Source organism: Cebus imitator, unplaced genomic scaffold (assembly GCF_001604975.1).
Source record: "Cebus imitator isolate Cc_AM_T3 unplaced genomic scaffold, Cebus_imitator-1.0 Scaffold338, whole genome shotgun sequence".
Lineage (NCBI taxonomy): Eukaryota > Metazoa > Chordata > Mammalia > Primates > Cebidae > Cebus > Cebus imitator.
Genome location: NW_016107653.1, coordinates 192747 through 214378, shown reverse-complemented (window position 1 = coordinate 214378; position 21632 = coordinate 192747). Strand labels below are relative to the sequence as shown.

At 40.4% G+C, this 21632-nt stretch overlaps 1 protein-coding gene across 14 annotated transcripts in view; it reads right to left on the bottom strand.

The window, feature by feature from the left end:
- Positions 1–21632, bottom strand: part of MARK3 (microtubule affinity regulating kinase 3) — a 118952-nt gene that overhangs the window by 52336 nt on the left and 44984 nt on the right. For 12 of the 14 annotated variants that reach the window (XM_017505319.2, XM_017505303.2, XM_017505305.2 and 9 more), the window contains exons 3-4: positions 20700–20753; positions 744–792 (exon numbers count right to left, since the gene is read on the bottom strand). In XM_017505319.2, the coding sequence (XP_017360808.1) occupies positions 744–792; positions 20700–20753 (103 nt within the window). Of the gene's footprint in view, positions 1–743; positions 793–20699; positions 20754–21632 lie in introns of those variants that run through there. The other 2 variants (XM_017505307.2, XM_017505320.2) reach the window with 2 other exon arrangements.

The window sequence follows — 21632 nt, the reverse complement described above, 5'->3', positions numbered from 1 at the left end:
TTTTTTGAGATGAAGTTTCGTTTTTGTTACCCAGGCTGGAGTGCAACGGCACAATCTCAGCTCACTGCAACCTCCACTTGCTGAGGTCAAGCGATTTTCCTGCCTCAGCCTTCCACAGAAGCTGGGATTACAGGCACATGGCACTACACTCAGCTAATTTTTGTATTTTTAGTAGAGATAGGGTCAGATTGTTCTTGAACTCCGGACCTCAGGTGATCCGCCCACCTCGGCCTTCCAAAGTGCTGGGATTATAGGCCTGAGCCACTGTGCCCATCTGAAATATTCTTTAAAAAAAAAAAATCTTTAAGTTTATTATGGTGTCACTCTGTTGCTTAGGCTGGTCTCAAACTCCTGACCTTGAGCAATCCTCCTGCCTTGGCTTCCCAAAGTACTGGGATTATAAGTATGAGCCACTGTGCCCAGCCCCTTTGAAAATGTTAATTCTGACTTTCTATAATTCCCTTCTATCTACTCATGCAATACAATTATATTTTCTAATATATTTGAAAATTAGAATCAGGTTACAGGTGTTTCTGCCACATTAAAGCTTTACATTCAACAGTTAATACCTAAGCTTTTAACCTGTCTTCAGTAATTTAAAAAAGCTAATGCAAATGATCAACAACTTGTATACCTATTTTACTAAAAGTGTACTCTACCATTTCTAGAATACGTGTTTAGCTTTATGACATAATTTCAAGAATGCATTTAGATCTAAAAGTATTTAAAAAAGCAGAAAGTACCTATATTGGGATGGTTTAAAATCTTCATTATTCTTACTTCTCTGAAGAGCTAAAAAAAAAACAAACAAACAAAACACATAATCCCCCCAACACAAATTATTAAACATTATATTCAACTGTTGTAATATAAATTTAAATTTTCTCATAGATAACAGATTCATTGCTAATTTTTATTATTCCACATCTAGACTAATATGAAAGTCCAGACTATCTCTGAAGTAGTTTTAATAAAACTATTACCAAATAGTATTCTCAAATGCTTCCATTTATTAAAAACAGGAGAGGTCTCAAAGGGGGATGGCACCATACTCTGAATTTTACAATGCTATCTTGAAAACATAAGATCAGACTTAGGTAAGAATAATTTTCGTGATTAAACTTAGTATTAAACTTCGTGATTAAGCTTCAGTATCTACCTAGGCCTCCCAACTCTGCGAATCAAAACTTGTATGGTCCCAGTGAAACACATCATGAGCATATTAAACTGATAATTCCAAATAATTCTATGAGAAGATTATGAACAAAACCACCTTGGGAAATCCTTACTGGAGAGTACAGGTAACTTAGCATGGAGGTTGTGGTGACTATTACATTAGTGACCCTCACGAGTCATACCTTACAGGTTCACGCTTTTGTGGAGGGCCCCCTTCATACTGACATTAGACCTGGCCATGTAACTTGCTTTGGCCAGTAGGACATGAGCAAATCTGAAGAAAGCAGAGGCTGGATAAAATGCTTGGGCATCATGGCTTGCTCTTTTGGAGCACTGTGAAGGAGCTGGTCTGGCCCTCTGAGGATGAAGGGTAGTTACTTAAAGAAACAGGCCCTCTGTCGTAACTGCATCCAGCCCCTGCCAACCCAACAGCTGAGTTCAGCCACAAAAGTGAACCCAGGTGAGACCTTAAGAAAAATCGGCCAAGTGCAGTGGCTCACGCCTGTAATCCCAGCACTTTGGGAGACCAAGGTGAGTGAATCACTTGAGCTCAGGAGTTTGAGACAAGCCTGGGCAACATGGTGAAACCCCATCTCTATTAAAAATACAAAAATTACCTGGGCGCAGTAGCATGAGTCTGTAGTCCTAGCTACTTGGAAGGCTGAGGCAAGAGAATTGTTTGAGCCTGGGAAGTGGAGGTTGCAGTGAGCCGATGGCGCCACTGCGCTCCAACCTGGGTGACAGAGCGAGACCCTGTCTCAGAAAAATCAAACAAAAAACCATCCAACAAAGACCAGCAGAGCTTCCTAGCCATTCCATAGAAGAAGGAGAAATATTAAATTGCTGTTGTATAAGTACATGTTATGAATTCAGAGCAGGGTCTTATCATCATAGCCTGGGTTAATACAATCCAGAAAAACAACAGGATTTTAGGGGCCATCCTTTTCAACACTCTTGCAAACAAGAGGAAATCAGGAAAAGAAAGAAAAAGATCTTCCCAGGTCCCGCTATCTTTCTGTGGGGAACGTGTCTGGAATCCAGTCTCCTAACACCCAGGGTACTACAACCTCCAGGAGGCAAGAGTTGGGAAAAACCTTGGAAGAGGAGGAACAGAGGCCTATGCGGAAAAGAGGCTAGCGAAAAAAAAATCACAGGACTCTCACCATACTTGTCCTTGTCCACTGTGTCTAATCTTTTTTTTTTTTTTTTTGAGATGGAGTTTCGCTCTTGTTATCCAGGCTGGAGTGCGATGGCACGATCTCGGCTCACCGCAACCTCCGTCTCCTGGGTTCAAGCAATTCTCCTGCCTCAGCCTCCCGAGTAGCTGGGACTACAGGCGTGCGCCACCATGCCCAGCTAATTTTTGTATTTTTAGTAGAGACGGGGTTTCACCATGTTGACCAGGATGGTCTCGATCTCTTGACCTCGTGATCCACCCGCCTCAGCCTCCCAAAGTGCTGGGATTACAGGCTTGAGCCACCGCGCCCGGCTGTCTAATCTTAAATTGAATTAGCAGCTAAGAAGAGATGGACATGGATCAGACTTTTATTTATTTATTTATTTATTTATTTATTTATTTATTTATTTATTTTTTTGAGACGGAGTTTCGCTCTTGTTACCCAGGCTGGAGTCCAATGGCGCGATCTCGGCTCACCGCAACCTCCGCCTCCCGGGTTCAGGCAATTCTCCTGCCCCAGCCTCCTGAGTCGCTGGGATTCCAGGCACGCGCCACCATGCCCAGCTAATTTTTTGTAGTTTTAGTAGAGACGGGGTTTCACCATGTTGACCAGGATGGTCTCGATCTCTTGACCCCGTGATCCACCCGCCTCGGCCTCCCAAAGTGCTGGGATTACAGGCTTGAGCCACCGCGCCCGGCCTATTTATTTATTTTTTGAGACAGGGTCTTCCTCTGTTGCCCAGGCTGGAGTGCAGTGGTGTGATCACAGTTCACTGCAGCCTTGGCCTCCTAGGCTTAATCAATCCTCCCTCTCAGCCTTCCAAATTGCTGGGATCACACGTGAGCCACCGTGCCCAGCCGGACGGGATTTGACACATAACCTTAAGCTCAGAATTTTAAATCATGTAATCAGATAAATAACCTTTCCCATCTAAAATGCTGTCTCATTTTTGAAGGGAGGAGCATTTTTATTTCCAACATGAATACCTCCTTTTGCTATTGTGGTAATCCCTACACTTTATGTTCTGAGGTAAGAAGACAATCACCCAAATTCCTGACAACCATTCAGGCTTGAGTGCTTTTTTTAGCTCTCCTCTGTTAAACTAACACAGAAATCTTATTTCCCAATCCATTATAGTTGAATTGGTAGCTAGAATTCAAATTTCCCAATTACTTCCACAACTGCTAAATCAGAAGGCCTCCTGGAGGTTGCAGTGAGCTGAGATCGTGTCATTGCACTCCAGCCTGGGTGACAGAGCAAGACTCTGTCTCAAAAAAACAAAAACAAAAAAAGGATGATCTCCAGTTTGGATGCCATACCAACATAGCTCAGAATACTGCACTGAGAATGAAACCTTGACCATGGCCTTGGCAGTCCTGTACCAGGTAGCTTCTGCATACGCCCTAAAGTATTCTAGTCACCCCAACTCCTTTTAGTTACTAGAACACACTAAGTTTGTTTGTTTAATTTTGAGACGGAGTCTCACTCTGCTGCCCAGGCTGGAGTGCAGTGGTGCAACCTCCCCCTCCCAGATTCAAGGGATTCAGTTGTGCGCTGGGATTACAGTGTGCGCCATCACGCCTGGCTAATTTTTATATTTTTTGTAGAGACAGGGTTTCGCCACGTTGGCCAGACTGGTCTCGAACTCCTGATCTCAGGTGATCTGTCCTCCTTGGCTTTCCAAAGCGCTGGGATTATAGGTGTGAGCCACGGCGCCTGGCCATGGGACATACTAAATTCCTTTAAATGTCTTCTCCCTTTTCATCCTTTAAGTCTCAGGAAGATTCTCTGAAAATGTATCTAAGTCGGTCTCCTTGTTTTACATCATAGCCATCTGTTCACTTCTTTCCTGGGATGTCTTTCAAGTTGTGAAGATACATTTTTGTGCACCTGTTTATTATTTTGTGTCACCCACAGGGAGCATGCCTGTCTCCTACTGCATACCTGAAACCAAGCCTGGCACACAACTGAAATGCACTTGTTTGATAAACGCCTGCATGAAAGCACTAACTACCAACCATTGTGGTCTGAGCTAGCCTCAGCATTCTAATGACCACACAGCTTTTAAATCCTCAGTAGCACAATGCTTGTTGCAGAGCTGTCACAGTTCTGATGACAGAGCAGCGGTCAAATGAAGGCAATCATTTTCAAGTCCCTACTTATAGTAGAAATGAAACAAAGTGAATTAGAGCCAAAAAGCAGGAAAAAGATGGACTATTACAGGAATTCAAGGGATTTGGCTTTAAGTTGCTAAGTTCTGGAGGAATTTGTTAGGCAGCAGATTAATATTCTGCAGACACTGTATTAAAATTTGAGAACTCCTAAATTACAGCAGAGGTCATAACAGGGATGCAATGTGAAAATAAAGCACAAATTTAATTCTGTAGGCAAAAGGAGGAGCCAAAGACTCTCTAGAAAGCTAGTGGCAAGGTATTAGTCCAAATAACGTTACATATTCATCTCTATTGGAATTATGCATTAGGTGGATACTGGCAGGAAGGAAATGTGTAAATAAGCTTTATAATAAGCTAAACAAGGAGGACAGGGAGGAAGAAGGAAGCTAACAGTTATCTAGTGCCTGCTGTGGCTGAAGCACATGGCCAGGTGCTTTACATCTACAATCTTATCTAAGCTTAATTTTCACAACTCTATCAGCTGAGTATGATCATCTCCAGTATACAGAGAAAGATGACCGAGACAGGTTAGGAAACTTGTCCAAAGACTCAGCTAATAAACACTGGAGCCAGAATTCTCACTTTGGGTTGCCTGACTCCAAAGTCAACATTCATCTCAGGATTCCACACTGCTACCTCAGAAATTTAACTAGAAGAATCAACGAATTATAAGCAGCTGATATAGAAAAGTCCAGAGCAACTGGTAGGTAGTGGCACAGAGCTTTTTATGAAGTTGACAACTTGCATACAAGTGAGATAAAAATGCCAGAGACTTTATAATCTCTGAATCTGGTGGCCAAAGATGGTTAAATTTGGATAGGAATAATTTACTGAAGTGCAAATGTGAACTTTAAAGTGCCTATGAGGACTGTACAATACAATTTTTAAAGTTTTGTAATAGTAAAAGGACATTTAAATAAGAGAAACTCACCTATTTCTACTATCTTAATACAACTTATTTCTTCACATTCCCTTTTCAATCTTAAATAGATGTTAGTTGGAAAAAAAATCAAATTACATAGAAATGCATAAAGTGAAAGAATTCTCTCCTCACTGATCCATCTATACCCTCCACACATTTTCACATCTTTGACGGAACTGGTACACAAGAGAAAGATAAGCACCTTGGAAGGGAAAGATCTGATATTCTGGCAATGGGGATATCAAGGACACTAAATCTACAGTATCAAAGAAGTAAAGAAACATGTCCTGAGAGCCAGGACCTGGGGTTGTGAAGTATTATTGCAGGAAAAAGAAAATTTTACCTTTTGACAAGTAGAAAAAAAAGGCAGAGAGAGAGAATTTTAGTCTCTGGCTAGTCAAAAATAAATAATTTTACCAACCACCACGAAAGTAAAATGAGTACGTGAAAGAGAACACAGGCGTTACTGACGTAAAACTGATCTAAGCCATCACAATGAAGGTGTTCAGGCTCCCTTCTCCAGACACACAGGTATGGCACGGAAGACCAGGCCAACTAAATCACTCCCTCATCACTGTACAGAAACTTTGCCTCAATTACCACAGCACCTAAAGGGAAGAATGCATCAAAGGTCCTCTCAGACAAACCAAGACAGAGAGGCTGGTAAAGTTCATGAGAAGGAATTTTCAAGAAAATGCATTTATGTAAAAAAGGGGAAAAAAAAAAAAAAAACTGCTTCCTAATATACAGAGATCTCTGGAAGGACTCAAAGAAACTGATGTCACTGGTTAGCACAGAGGCAGAGAAATGGCTGGTTGGTCTGGTCTCCCTTGTGCTAAGCAGGTAACCTGTTTTAAAGATGACCCCATCCCCAAGTGCTCCAAGTCTCAAAGACAACTTCCACTGTAACAGCTGGGTATCTCCTGCGTCTCTTGGGGCTCTTCCTGAGAATGCCTCAGTACCCAATTCCTGGTCTCTTTTTGCCTGCTTTTTAATTCCTTTACCATCATTTAGTGAATCTTGGGGGAAACAAAGATAAACGTATCAGTATTTAGTCCTATAGGCTGATATTAATTCCCAATTTTAGAATGGATATAAGTGAAACTCAACTGTAGTTTTCTTTCCTGTTTCTAATATATTTCAATAGCAATGTTTCTGAATTTGTGAAAAGAATTTGGAAGTTCCTCTTAAGTTCTGGAACAGCTGGACAGAGGTAGGCATATGTACTCACAGATCTCAAATAATTCAATAATCAATTCCAGGTTTGGCAATATGAGGTGGGTACCTATTCTCCTTTTAACCACGTTCTCAACTCTGTTGTTACTGATGTGTATCGATTCTTTTCTAGAGTCAATTTTGATAAGTCATGGTTTCCTAGAAAATTATCCATTTCTTTGGGCATTCTAGTATTTTTCAGAGTTGTACAAAAGGTTCCCTTAAAGTAATTTAAATTCTTCAGTATCTGGTATTTCCCCCTTATTTCCTATTTTGTCTGTGTGTTTTCTCTCCCTTTCCCCTGGCAATACCTAGTAGCTTATCTATTTCATGCCTCTCTTCTCACTTCCTGGCAAAAACAACAACAAAAAACCAAAACACCCCCCAAAGTTTTTGACTTACCATTTCTATTGTTTTCAAGTTCATTATTTTCTGCTTTTAATGACTCCTTTTCTGCCTTTACTAACTCCTTATATTATTATTTATTCCTGAGATTTTTTTTGTTCCCTTTTCTAAATGATTAGTTTAATACGTAATACATTCCCTGTCATTCTTGTTTAATGTTTAAGGATATACATTTCAGCCCGGCGCGGTGGCTCAAGCCTGTAATCCCAGCACTTTGGGAGGCCGAGGCGGGTGGATCACGAGGTCAAGAGATCGAGACCATCCTGGTCAACATGGTGAAACCCCGTCTCTACTAAAAATACAAAAAATTAGCTGGGCATGGTGGCACGTGCCTGTAATCCAGCTACCCAGGAGGCTGAGGCAGGAGAATTGCCTGAACCCAGGAGGCGGAGGTTGCGGTGAGCCCAGATCGCGCCATTGCACTCCAGCCTGGGTAACAAGAGCGAAACTCCGATATACATTTCCTGGATGACCAAAAAGTAGTACTACATAGGTTCTGACACACAGTTTATTATCATTAATTTCTAGATATATTGCAATTTTGGTTTGTACTTTTTCTTTGATCCAAGAATTCTGTTTTAAGTTCCACACGTTTGAGTCTTTTGTTTGGTTCTATTTTTATTGCTCTACATTAGAAACTATAGCCCAGAAAGATGTTAGCCTGGCTTATTCAAATGTTATATATTGCCCAACTCTGAGAAAATAATTTACCTCATAGTCATCAAACATTGGAATAGTTATGACAATAATATCCTAGCACAACAGCTGTTATGTATCCTGAAAAAGGGGTTAAAATTGAACAGCTATAATACGGGCTAATGGAGGTGCTGTATATTAAGATATGTACTTTTTTCCCCCTATTTACCGTATTATTCATGAATGGCAGAAGAGAGTTAAGTTATAAAGTCTTCTCTGTCATGCCTGTGTTTCTATTAATGTAGCTCTGATTTTCCCCTATGTATTTTGGGGTTCTAGTTATCATTTGGTGTCCTATCATTAAAAATAAAATTTAAAAATATGAAAATAAAAATAATTGCCTTCAAAATGGCAATTGGTAAGTGAACCAGAATAACCACTCTGAAGAACAAAGCATGTGTTTAGACATGCAGACTGTCCATGATGCACATCAGTAAAGAAAGGAGAAGTGAGGCAGCAAGTGATTATACAAATGAAAAACCATGAAACTGAATCCCTGCCTCATAACATATGACTGCTGGTATTTAAAGATTATTTTAAACACTTGAAGACAACAGAGAATATTTTTTATGACTCCAGGTAGAGAAAAATTTCTTAAAGAAGACACAAAAAGTATAAAGCGTGTGCGTGTGCGTGTGTATAAATAAAGACTGATAAATTCAGCTGCTTCAAAGTTAGTGACCTCTGCTATTCACTAAGAGACAGTATCAAGAGAGCGAAGATACACCAACAAGTAGAAGACATGTGCCACATATACAATAGAATCCAGGATATATAATTATATCCTAAAATAAGAAAAAAATCCACTAGAAATTAAAAGAACAAATAGGCACAAAAAAACTAAATATGAAAAAATGCGTGACCTCATCAGTAATCAAGAAAATGTTACATTAAAACCACTATGAGATTTTGTTTTTCTTTTTTTTGAGAGAGGATCTCGCTCTGTTGCCCTGGCTGGGGTGCAGTGGTGTGATCACAGCTCACTGCAGCTGTGAACTCCTGGGCTTAATCAATCTTCAGCCTCCCAAGTATGTGAGACCACAGCTGCGTATCACCATGCCCAACTAATTAAAAAAATATATTTTTGGCCGGGCGCGGTGGCTCACGCCTATAATCCTAGCACTTTGGGAGGCCGAGGCGGATGGATCACAAGGTCAAGAGATCGAGACCATCCTGGTCAACATGGTGAAACCCCGTCTCTACTAAAACTACAAAAAATTAGCTGGGCATGGTGGCGCGTGCCTGTAATCCCAGCTACTCAGGAGGGTGAGGCAGGAGAATTGCCTGAACCCAGGAGGCGGAGGTTGCGGTGAGCAGAGATCGTGCCATTGCACTCCAGCCTGGGTAACAAGAGCGAAACTCTGTCTCAAACAAACAAACAAACAAACAAATAAATAAATAAATAAATAAATAAATTTTTGTAGATACAGTCTTGCTCTGTTGCCCAGGCTGGTCTTGAACTCCTGGCTTCGAGAGATCTTCTCATCTCATGTTGCCAAAGTGCTGGGATTACAGAAGTGAGTCACCATGCCTGGCTAAATATCACTTTTATATTTACTAAACTGATGGTATAACTTTTTAAAAAAATTCTTTTGAGACAGAGTCTCACTCTGTCGCTAGGCTGGAGTGCAGCGGCACGATCTTGGCTCACTGAACCTCTGCCTCTCAGGTTCAAACAATTCTCCCATGTGATGGCACAAATTTTTTAAAAATCAGAGAAAATCAAATTTTGATAAGGATGCTACATTACTTGTGCCCTCTTACAAGCTACTGATGAAAATATAAATTTGCGGCCAGGTGCGGTGGCTCAAGCCTGTAATCCCAGCACTCAGGGAGGCCGAGGCGGCTGGATTACCTGAAGGCAGGAGTTCAAGACCAGCCTGGCCAACATGGTAAAACCCCGTCTCTACTAAAAATACAAAAATTATCTGGGTATGGTGGCATGCGCCTGTAGTCCCAGTTACTCAGGAGGCTGAGGCAGGAGAATTGCTTGAACCTGGGAGGTGGAGGTTGCAGTGAGCCAAGACTGTACCACTGCACTCCAGCCTGGCGCCTGGCAATAGAGACTCTGTCTAAAAAAAAAAAAAAAAAAAATATCTATCTATCTATCTATCTATCTATCCATCCATAGATAGATAAGATAGATTAGCACACCTGCTCTGGAAATAATTTGGCCTTTTCTAATGAAGGAGGAGGATGTACAGACAGACCCCGTGATACAAGAATTCCAAGTATATAGCTTTAAGAAATACTTCACAAGTGTGCCAGGACATACAAAGGACAATTCACAGCGGTTATGTTTGCAATACAAATAGTCATGTTTGCAATACAAAAAGCAATCCAAATGTCCCTGAACCACAGAATGGATAAATACAGAGTGGCAAAGTCACATAATGGGATACTATATATTCTTGAAAATGGACATAGCAGTGAAGGTGAATTATAGCAAAATACATCAACATGGAATGCAATGTAGGTGAAAGCAAGCACCAGGCACAGTGGCTCACACCTGTAATCCCAGCACTTTGGGAGGCTGAGGGGGGCAGATCACTTGAGGTCAGGAGTTCGAGACCAGCCTGGCCAACATGGTGAAACCCCGTCTCTAGTAAAAATATAAAAATTAGTCAGGCATGGTGGTGCACGCCTGTAATCCCAGCCACTTGGGAGGCTGGGGCAGGAGAATCATTTGAACCCAGGAGGCAGAGGCTGCAGTGAGCTGAGATCGAGCCACTGCACTCCAGCCTGGACAACAAGAGCGAGACTCTGTCTTCAAAAAAAAAAAACAGAAAGCAAAAGCAAATAGGAGAATACATATAGCATGAGTCTATTTATACAATGTTTAAAACTTTATACTACATTGGCCAGGCACACTGGCTCACGCCTGTAATCCCAGCACTTTGGGAGGCCAAGGTGGGTGGGATCACTTGAGGTCAGGAGTTCGAGACCAGCTTGGCCAACATGATGAAACCTGGTCCATACTAAAAATACAAAAATTAGCTGGGTGTGGTAGTGGGCGCCTGTAATCCCAGCTACTCAGGAGGCTGAGGCACAAGAATCACTTGAACCTGGGAGTAAGAGGTTACTGTGAGCCAAGATGGCACCACTGCACTCCAGCCTAGGAGAGAGTGTGAGACTCAGTCTCAAAAAAAAAAAGAAAAAAAGAAAAAAATCTAACAAACCCAAAAGAAAGAAAAAACAGACAAAAAAATCTTTACACTACATTGATGAGGGATCCATATGTGGTAAAATTATACAGACAAGCAAGAAAATACTAAGAAAATCCTTGTTAGTGGTTACCCAGTAGGTGGGAAATGAAGAAGGGGAATCAGGTTGAGGAGGGGCAAAATATGGAACTGACTTAAAGGTATTGTTGAAGATCTATTTCTTAAACCAGGTAGTATAATAGTGTTCATCTCATATACATATTTATACACTAAACATGGAACAGAACATTCTTTTGTATGTAGTATTTAATAAAAATTAAAAACAATTTAAAAAATTGCTTTGCTTCAGCTGATTAATACAACAAAGCAGTTTTCTAAAAATGTAAAACAAAAGTAGCAACAATGTGTATTTTTTTAAGAGATAGCGTCTTGTTCTGTCACCCAGGCTGGAGTGCCAGGGCATGAACATGGTTCAGTGGAGCGTCGACCTCCTGGGCTCAAACAATCCTTCAGCCTCAGCCCACCAAGTAGCTGGGACTACAGGTGTCACACCACCACATCTGGCTGATTTCTGTATGTAGAGACAGGGTTTTGCCATGTTGCCCAGATTGGTCTTGAACTCCTAAGCTCAGCAATCTGCCTGCCTTGGCTTCACAAAGTGCTGGGATTACAGGCCTAAGTCACCACACCTGGACAACAATGTGGTTTTTATGATCAAATATTTCAAAGACAAACTAAGAATTTTCTCATCTCCCAAACTCAAGGTTCTGGTGGTCAAGATTCCTAGAATCAGAGAAACATCAGGAAAAAAATAATTTAGTGTGAAAATGAATTTGGTATTAACAAAATTAACTTATCAGATTTTACTAGGTATCTACCACCTGCAAGGTGAATTTCAGTATGTTCCTTTGCTTCCTTCCCATATGGAAAGTACTATGAACGACTGGCTCTCCAAGGGAAAGAAAGCTATTTGAGGCCATGGATTCAGGTTCTAATGCTAGTTCAGGCCCTTATTCACTGGATGAGTGAACAAGCCACAAAATCTTAGAGAGCTACCTACTTATCTATAAGATAGATTTTACAAACATCTACTTCACAGGATTGTTGTGAAAAGTACATGCAATGACGTAAAGTATGAATGGTCATTAAAACTTTGACTCTGGGGCCATACGACCTAATCCCAACCCAGCTGCACCACTCGCTGAGTCTAGGTAACTTGACCTCCCTGGCCCTGTCAACTCTACAATTAAAGGATGCTTGACATACAGAGTGCATGGAATAGCACCTGCTACATAATAAACACTAGACATGTGATTGTGATTCTAGCTATGCTGCTGTTATAATTCTCTCACAAAGGTCTAATTTGTACCCAAGTTTATATTTTCTGCAAATGGGTCTGGGCTATGCTCTAAGTTTAACCTACTTAAAACACTTGATCCCTTGGTGACTTTTACAAAACAGCATAATCAATCATTGATACAATGATCATTGTATGTTGGGTATGGTGGTATGTGCCTATAATCCTAGATCCTTGGAAGGCAGATTGGAATCCTCAGGAGGATGCTTGAATCCAGGAGTCTGAGACCAGCCTGGGCAAGATAGTGAGACCTTGCTTCTCAAAACATACAAACCAACCCCCAAAATACTCTCTAATATTCTCAGTTTACAATGTATTCTAAATATCAAGTGCTATTATTTCTTGCCAAAACAAAAATAAGTCTGCTGATACATTTAAAAGTTTATAAGGATTAAAGAAGCAACAATATTGAAGCTGTATTTTTTTTCTATTTCTTCTACCTCTTTTGAAGTCTAAAAAAAATACACATTTTTATTCTCAATATTTTAAATATGTAAAATCAGGCTGGGGGCAATGACTCATGCCTATAATTGCAGTGCTTTGGGAGGTCAAGGCGGGAGGACTGCTTGAGCCCAGAAGTTCCAGGCTGCAGTGAGCTATAATCACGACGTTGCACTTCAGCTTGGGCTACAACTAAAACCCTGAATCAATCAATCAATCAATCAGTCAAAGAAGCATCTGTCTTGGATTTCATTTGTGCCATCCCCTATTTGTATTAATTTATCAGATTTATGACACTAATCTGAATGTGGACACTGAATTGTACGTGACAGGCAAAACTGTAACAACTATTTTTACAGTGGTTACTACTTTTGTTAACGGCCTGAACTACTGACCTGCTATAAGTCAATAAAAAATGAAAGAGAAAGGTAGTTAAAAAGGAAAGAAAAAGATGAAAAGAGTTGTTCAATGAAAAGGATACCCAAAATAACTTCTGCTTCACCCAATAGAGAAAAGAGGCCAGGAACTGGGTACTAAGGCATTCCTAGGAAGAGTTCCAGAGAGGGAGGAAGTATTCAGCAGTGGAAGTATTCAGCAGTGGAAGCATTCACCAGTGGAAGCTGTCTATGAAACTTAGAATATGTGGGGAAGGAGTCATCTTTAAAATAGGTTACTTTGCTGGGCATGGTGGCTCATGCCTGTAATCCAGCACTTTTAGAAGTGAGTGGATCACTTGAGGTCAGGAGTTTGAACCCAGCCTGGCCAACATGGCAAAACCCTACCTCTACTAAAAATACAAAAATTAGCTGGGTGTAGCAGCAGGTGCCTGTAATCTCAGCTGTCTGGGAGGCTGAGGCAGGAGAATCACTTGAACTCGGGAGGTGGAGGATGCAGTTCGAAATTGCGCCACTGCACTCCAGCCTGGGTAACAGAGGAGGGCTCTGTCAAATAAAAAATATCTAAAAAATAAATATATAAAATAAATATATAAAATAGGTTACTTTAGTTGGGTGTGGCGGTGTGCACCTCTAGTCCCAGCTACCTTAGGAGGCTGAGGTGGAAGGATACTTGAGCCCAGAAATTCAAGGCTAAAGTGAGCTTTAGTCTTGCCGCTGCATTCCAGCCTGGGCAACAAAACAAGACCTCATCAATCAATCACTTAATCAATAAAATAAACAAATAAAGAAGACAGGTTACCTTTTGGAAGAGGAGAGAAATTAAGAACTTTAGGGGAAACTGAAGGCAGACCAGGAGCCATTCTCATCTGGGTTGTGTACTGGGATCACAACATCTCTAGACCCACCAAGATAAGACCTCTAGGGAGGAAAGTACTGTGAAGGAAATATGCTTTTTTCAAACTCCACGAATGTTTCTAATGCACAAGAAGGGTTGAAACCTACTGGTTTAAAAAAACCAAATCAACGGTGCCCTATACAACCCAGTGGTGGCAGCAGTAAAAGTAATTACACAATAGAGCACATGAAAAGCATGAACTGGTTCTCCCTGCTTTCAAATTATAAGGTTCCCTGATATGTTCCACAACCAAGATTCCCTAAGATGTCAAACAAGGCCACTACTTCTACAAAGCTGTAAGCACTCACAGTGGCTCCAAAGCAAACACCAACTTTAAAAAGAAAACAGCTTCCTCTTCCTGGGTAGGTGTCTGGTGCTTGAGGGGATCAGAGTGGACCAGGCTTGAGGGGCACAATGAATAAAATATTAATTCACAGAAATAACTTCCAGAAATGACCTAATAAGATTATTCTTGACTGAAATAGATTCTAAATTCTTCTAGTTGTCTTTAATATCTGGCTACAACTTGCCAATGAAGAATGAACTGCTCAATTTTGGAAGCCCTATAAACCAAAGCCAGCAACTCAATGTAAATTTCAAGTCTCATGCTTGATATGTAGGCCACATACAGAATTCACCAGAATGTCAGATACCATAAGCAGAGACATTCAAACTGTGAACCAGGACAAGAGGTTGTGGACTGTAGACTATGGACAGCTTTTCCCAAGACTGTCAGAACAAGAAGAGTTCATAACAAGGCTTTTACCCCTCTTAATTTTTCCTTACTAATGCCTTCTTCTTTCACTTTGGCAGGACCATGCTGCAGCTAAAATTTCACAATTGGGAGCTTCTGTGGGTAACTTGCATGCCCTGCTTTACAGTTAGCCCAGTCATGGGATGCTGGATTGCCTACTAAACAGGGAGGAATCTGCAGTTCATGACACTTCTCATTGCGATTTGGTATGGTAGAGAAGACTACCTGGTTAAAACTGGCAGACTCCTTATTTGTCTATACAATTTTAGTTGATTTGCTTCATGGGAACCCTGGCTAAGGAGCATACTGTAAACACTTGGTATGATCCTCATGATAGTCATAATAGTCTCTGGTACGCTGTATCCTCCCAGAGTGTTAAGTGTCTCCATATAGCCACCTGTCAGATATCAAATGGTTTCTCTCTGGCTAGAACAACAAAAACTCAAAAGAAACACATGATAATGAGAACACCCTGTCAATGGTATGCTGAAACGGGAAACCCAAAATGATGGCAACTGAGAACAGAAGGGATATCCTAGGTTTTGGTTACACTCTTACCTAGGTGAGAGCCTGACCAAAAGTGGGGAGAGGATTGATTGTTAAATAAAAATTATAGGAAGCCACTGTCTGGGACTAAGCTCCTACATTAGGCCTCAGGAGACCAAATTAAAATTAGAAATGGAGTAATCCCTGCTAAAGTTTCACATTCCCAAACCTAAACTAAGTTATCTGACCTTCCTAGAAATCAGAAAAAAAGGAGATAACAGGTAATTTCCCAAACAGGACAGTTTATTATGTATTTATTTATTTTCTGAGACATAGTCTCATTCTGTCACCCAGGCTAGAGTGCAGTGGCCCAATCTTGGCTCGCTGCAACCTCTGCCTCCCAGGTTCAAGCTGTTCTCGTGCCTCAGCTTCCTGGGTAGCTGGGGCTACGCCACCATGCCGGGCTAATTTTTGTATTTTTAATAGAGACAGTGTTTCACCATGTTGGCCAGAGTGGTCCCGAACTAGCCTCAGGTGATCCGCCTACCTCAGCCTCTCAAAGTGCTGGGATTACAGGTATGTGCCACTGCGCCCAGCCCCTGATTAAAGATTTATACTGTCCTGGTTGGGTGCAGTGGCTTACGCCTGTAATCCCAGCACTTTGGGAGGCTGAGGAGGGTGGATCACCTGAAGCCAGGATTTTGAGACAGCCTGTCCAACATAGCAAAGCTCCGTCTCTACTAAAAATACAAAAATTATCTGGGTGTGGTGGCGTGCACTTGTAGTCCCAGCTACTCAGGGGGCTGATGCAGGAGAATCTCTTGAACTCGGGAGGTGGAGGTTGCAGTGAGCTGAGATCACACCACTGCACTCCAGCCTGGACGACAGGGCGAGACTCTGTCTAAAACAAACAAACAAACAAACTTCAACTGGCACAATAATAAGTTCCTACTGCTTTAATCCTTACAGGAAAAAAAAATGTAGCATGAATTAACCTGATGTTAATCATCAGTTATTTTTCTATGCAGTGTAGTCTATTGTGGTCTATTGTTCTGTTTCCTTGTCCCTGCCTTACAAAAAAGTAACTCCGAAAGGATCAATACACTCTTTGTTCTTTGCTTTAGCTTCTTTTTTTGAGACAGTTTTGCTCTGTTGCCCAGGCTGGAGTGCAGGGGCACCATCATAGTTCACTACGGCCTTCAACTCCTAGACTCAAGCGATCCTTCCTTCTCAGCCTCCTGAGTAACTGGGACTACAGGTACACACCACCACACCTGGCTAATTTGTTTTATTTATTTTCCCACAAAGACCCTGATGAAATCTACAGTCAATAATGCTTCAATAAATCCTACTGGGTATTTCGCATATATTTGTGTTTAATGTTCCTTTTTTTCTTCCTCTGTAAATCTCATTAAAATTTAAAAACACAGGGATTTCCCTTTCTGTCCTAGTAAGTCTAGGTTTAAGAATGGTGGTTAAACCTTACTCAAAATATGCTTTACTAATGGGTCAGCAGTATCAACTTAGAAGGATGAATTCTCCATTGAGAGGTCTTGCTCTTGCCTAAATATTTTAATTGGATGGAGACTTCCATATGCAATTTATATCGCAGCTAACACAAAACACCCATTATTCCAAAATGCCCCAAAAGACTGGAATTAAGGCAGAAAATCAATTAAATGAATTTTAGCAGGAATCAAACAAATTCAGGTGGCAGGTGGAAACAATTCCAAGTATGGAATAAAGTAGACCTCTGTTGAGGGCAACTCCTGTGGGAGTACCCAAAGAGGCTGAGGGTATTTACTCTGGAGAAGAGAAAATCAAGAAGACCCAGAATAGCAACTTCTAAGGGCTATGTTTGGAGTGACTATAACTCCATATGGCAAAATAGAGAACAGTGTTGTAGAAGTTTCTAGAAGACAGATGCTACTCTGAAGTAAGGGGAAAAAGCTCTAATAACAAAGCCACTGAACACTGGCATAAGATGCTATGGGAAGGAGCGTGTCTCTATCCCTGAATGTGCTCAAGGTTGGCTAAGTAACCAACTATCATGAATACATTTTTAAAAAATCAATCATTTTATTTCATTACATGTTACAAATTTCTTTTCTTTTTGTTTTTTTTTTTTGATACGAAGTCTTACTCTGTTGCCTCCTGGGTTCAAGCAACTCTCCTGCCTCAGCCTCCTGACCCAGCTAATTTTTGTATTTTTAGTAGAGACAAGCTTTCACCATGTTGGCCAGGCTGGGCTGGAACTCCTGACCTCAACTGATCCGCCCACCTCAGCCTGGATGTGGTGGCTCACACCTGTAATCCCAGCACTTAGGGAGGCTAAGGCAGGTGGCTAAGGGAGGCTATGGTCAGGAGTTTGAGACCAGACCAGCTTGGCTAACATGGCAAAACCCCCATCTCTACTAAAAATACAAAAATTAGCCAGGTGTAGTGGCATACGCCTGTAATCCTAGCTACTCAGGAGGCTGAGGGAGAAGAATAGCTTGAACCCAAAAGGCGGAGGTTGCAGTGAACTCAGATCACCCCACTGCACTCCAGCCTGGCCAACAGAGCGAGACTCCATCTCAAAAAAACAAACAAACAAACAAACAAACAAAAAAAAAAAAAAAACTGACCTAAAATATGCTTAAAAATAGTATAGCATCCCAGATATGCAGTGAGAAGTTAGAAGGTATACAGCCAGATGCTGTGGTCTGCCTTTGTAGTCCCAGCTACTTGGGAGGCTGAAGTGGGAATACTGCTTATGCCCAGAAGTTCGAGTCCAGACTGGGCAACAGAGCAAGACTCATCTCTTAAAAAAAAAAAAAAAGTACAAAAACAGTGGTGAAAAATAAATCTCTCACTAAAATCTAACGTTTATTAATTCAATGGCTAGAAAAATACAAAGGAAAAATGAGGAGACTCATCTGTGAAAATAATATCAATTTGCAAACAGAGTCAACTCAGGTTTACTTATATGTGCATTTAGTAAATATTCATGACCCAGTGTGCAAGCCTGAATATCATGAAACTGATATTTTAACACGTGTTCAAACACTGACTGAATGAGCCAGTCTACCTTTTTTGGTAGTGGCAGTAAAAACAGACTACATACTATTGATGGCAGAATGTTCTTTACAATGAATCTTGGCTGCTAGGGCATGCTCCACAGCTTTAAATCACTATCTAAGAGAGCTGTTCCTGAAGTAAGTGCGATACAACTATGAATAGTGCTGAGAAGAAAAAAGGCTGCAAGAATGACTATTCCAAAGGGGTCTGACAAGGTCTCCTGGAACACTCTACATTGTTGCAAAATGGCAGGAGTTGGTAGGGGGACGAGAAGGGGAGGCTGGAGATAAGAAACCTAGTGAAAAAGAATGTGAAAGAAATGTATATAAAATGCTTCTAATTTACTTTATATCAAGTTATATACACAATTTTAAACAATGCTGTATAATATTACACTTATCAAGTTATTTAACTTGGGATAGAGCTAGCTTTAGAATCGGTCTTCTGTGGATGGTTCATACTTGAATGATACCACAAACAAATCTTCACACTAGTGGGCTAACCAGACAAACTAATAATAATGTGACAAACAATAAAAGAAGAGCAGCAATTAAAAATCAGGACCAATAAAATAAAACAAAAATAAAGAAAGGAAGGAAGCAAACAAGAAGAAAAACTGCAGCCAACTTGATAAAACACCATGATAAAATTTTTTCCTGGAAAACTGCTAGGATTACAATTATATCCAGGTACACATGAATAGTGAAAGGTATGTAACATCATAGACTACTCAATTAGAGTCCTCAGTAAACATCTGTGTATGTTTTTAGTTCTGAATACCAAATTTTAATAACCCCTAATGTATGTATTAGTACCAAGTCCTTAGACGAATATAGAAAGTTTAAGGAAACAGATAAAATTTACTCTTCAGGACAAAGGACTGGAATTTTTAGATGTTTTATGCCCACCTTGAGAAGCCTTAAAGCCCAGATGGGTTGCAGATCACAAAAACTACTTGTCTCAGTAACATTTTTAGTGCAAGATAAAGTCTATCTCCTTCCCTACCTCCCACACGTAACAGGGACAGGGCTTCAAAATTACCAGGATTAAATAACCATGAGGACTACATTAGTAATATATATACAGCATTGCACTTATCAAAATATCTTACAAATGTATAGTGCAGTGCAGTTTACAAAGCTCTTTTACATGCGTTATTTTAATAATAGTCACATCCATCATGAGAAGACGAAATTATCTCCATTTTTTAATTTATTTTTTACTTACTTATTTATTTATTTTGAGACGGAGTCTTGCTCTGTCAACAGGCTGGAGTGCAGTGGCATGATCTTGGCTCACTGTAACCTCCACCTCCCGGTTCAAGCAGTTCTCCTGTTTCAGCCTCTCAAGTAGCTGGGACTATAGGTGCATGCCACAACATCCGGCTAATTTTTTTTTTTTTTTTTTGTATTTTAGTAGAGATGGGTTTCACCATGTTGACCAGGATTGTCTTGGTCTCCTGACCTTGTGACCCGCCCGCCTCAGCCTCCCAAAGTGCTGTGATTACAAGTGTAAGCCACCGCACACCCAGCCAATTATCTCCATTTTAAAGGTGAGAAACCCAAGGTCCAGAAAAGTTAAGTGCCTTGCTCAAGGACAAATCAGACATCTGATTAAGTGGCAGAGCCAGGACTTAAATTCAGTACTTCCTGCTCCTAGTTCATGGTCTTTGTACCCCTCCCAACTACTATAGGCCAAATCTAGAAATCAAATGGAGTATGTAAAAAGACTCTGCAAAGCTAAAAACAACTAGAAAGATTTTCTTATGAAGATTATTAATTATTTGCTGATGTACCTACCAGTGAAATACCTATGTCTGGGCCCTACCTAATTGCTTAGGCACTATTATACAAGTGTTAAGACTTCCAAAAATTTGCCCAGGTGATTCTAAAAGGTACTAGGGCAAAGGCTTGATCGATGTTAAACGAAACCCATGACAATAATGCTTTATGAACATGCTTTTCCACTTTTAGTTTTACTTTTACATTTCCCTTTTATATTAATCATCACTCCTTAATCAGATGTGGTATGTCAAGGGTTTAAGGAAGCCAAAGTGTTGACTTTAAAATTTTCAGTATTAGCTATAAGAAAGGTACAAATCTGCACAATATCAATTACATGAAAACATTTTTGTGCTCTCTAGTCAATATTTAGAATACGCAATAAAAAGTACAGCCTTGTACAGCTAAATCTTCAACTGAAGATAACTCAACCATTTTTATGAAATACTACATTAAGCTGCACTAATTTGAGGAATAGGAAGCTTTATGGCATTAAACATAAAATAGAAATAACAGCTGAGGTATTTAAGGGACAAATTAGATGGCAATTAGCACTGACAATCGTTTAAAAAATACTGGACATTGAACCAATCTTACCTTTTGTAGACTTGTTGGATTCAACTGAGTTTTGTCAATTATTTTTATTGCAACCTAGAAAAAAATATTTATGGACTTTAAGAATCTAGTAATTATGGACTGATAAATGCCAAGATATATGGCATTGTTAAGAAGCAAGCAAGCAAACAAACCTCAAAACATAAAACTCAGCTGGTTACAATAAGTAATTGTAACTTTATAAAACTGTGTAACTGAAAACAGAAGCTTCCATACCAATGCTTTTTGACTAAATTTCTCTCTACCTTAAAAACAAGAGACCCTAATAGTCAAATCACCCCTATTTGGCCTGAAGAAGTTACAGATGATAGATCTTTGTCCTTCTACAATTCTTTAGGACTAAGGGTCCCACTGTAAAAGGGAGAGGGAAAATATGTCAGAAGTGTTTGAACCAGAGCAACTCCATCTTGAAAAGGGGCTGAGTAAAATAAGTCTGAGACCTACTAGGCTGCATTTCCAGGAGGTTAGGCATTCTTAGTCACAGGATGAGATAGGAGGAGCTCGGCACAAGATACAGGTCACAAAGACCCTGCTGACAGAATAGGATGTGGTAAAGAAGCAGGCCAAAACCAAGATGGCGATGAAAAGTGTCCTCTAGTCATTCTCACTGCTCATTATACAGTAATTATAATGTATCAACATGCTAAAAGACACTCCCACCAGCACCATGACAGTTTACAAATGCCACAGCTACTTTGAGAAGTTACCCTAAAGAGTCCCCTAAAAGAGGAGGGACCTTCAGTTCCAGGAAATCTCTGCCCTTTTCCCAGAGAACTCATGAATAATCCACCCCTTGTTTAGCGATATCAAGAAATCACTATAAGTAGACTCAGTCAAGCAGCCCATGCTCTCTGTCTATGGAGTAGCCACTCTTTCGTTTCTTTACTACTTCTTCTTCTTCTTCTTTTTTTTTTT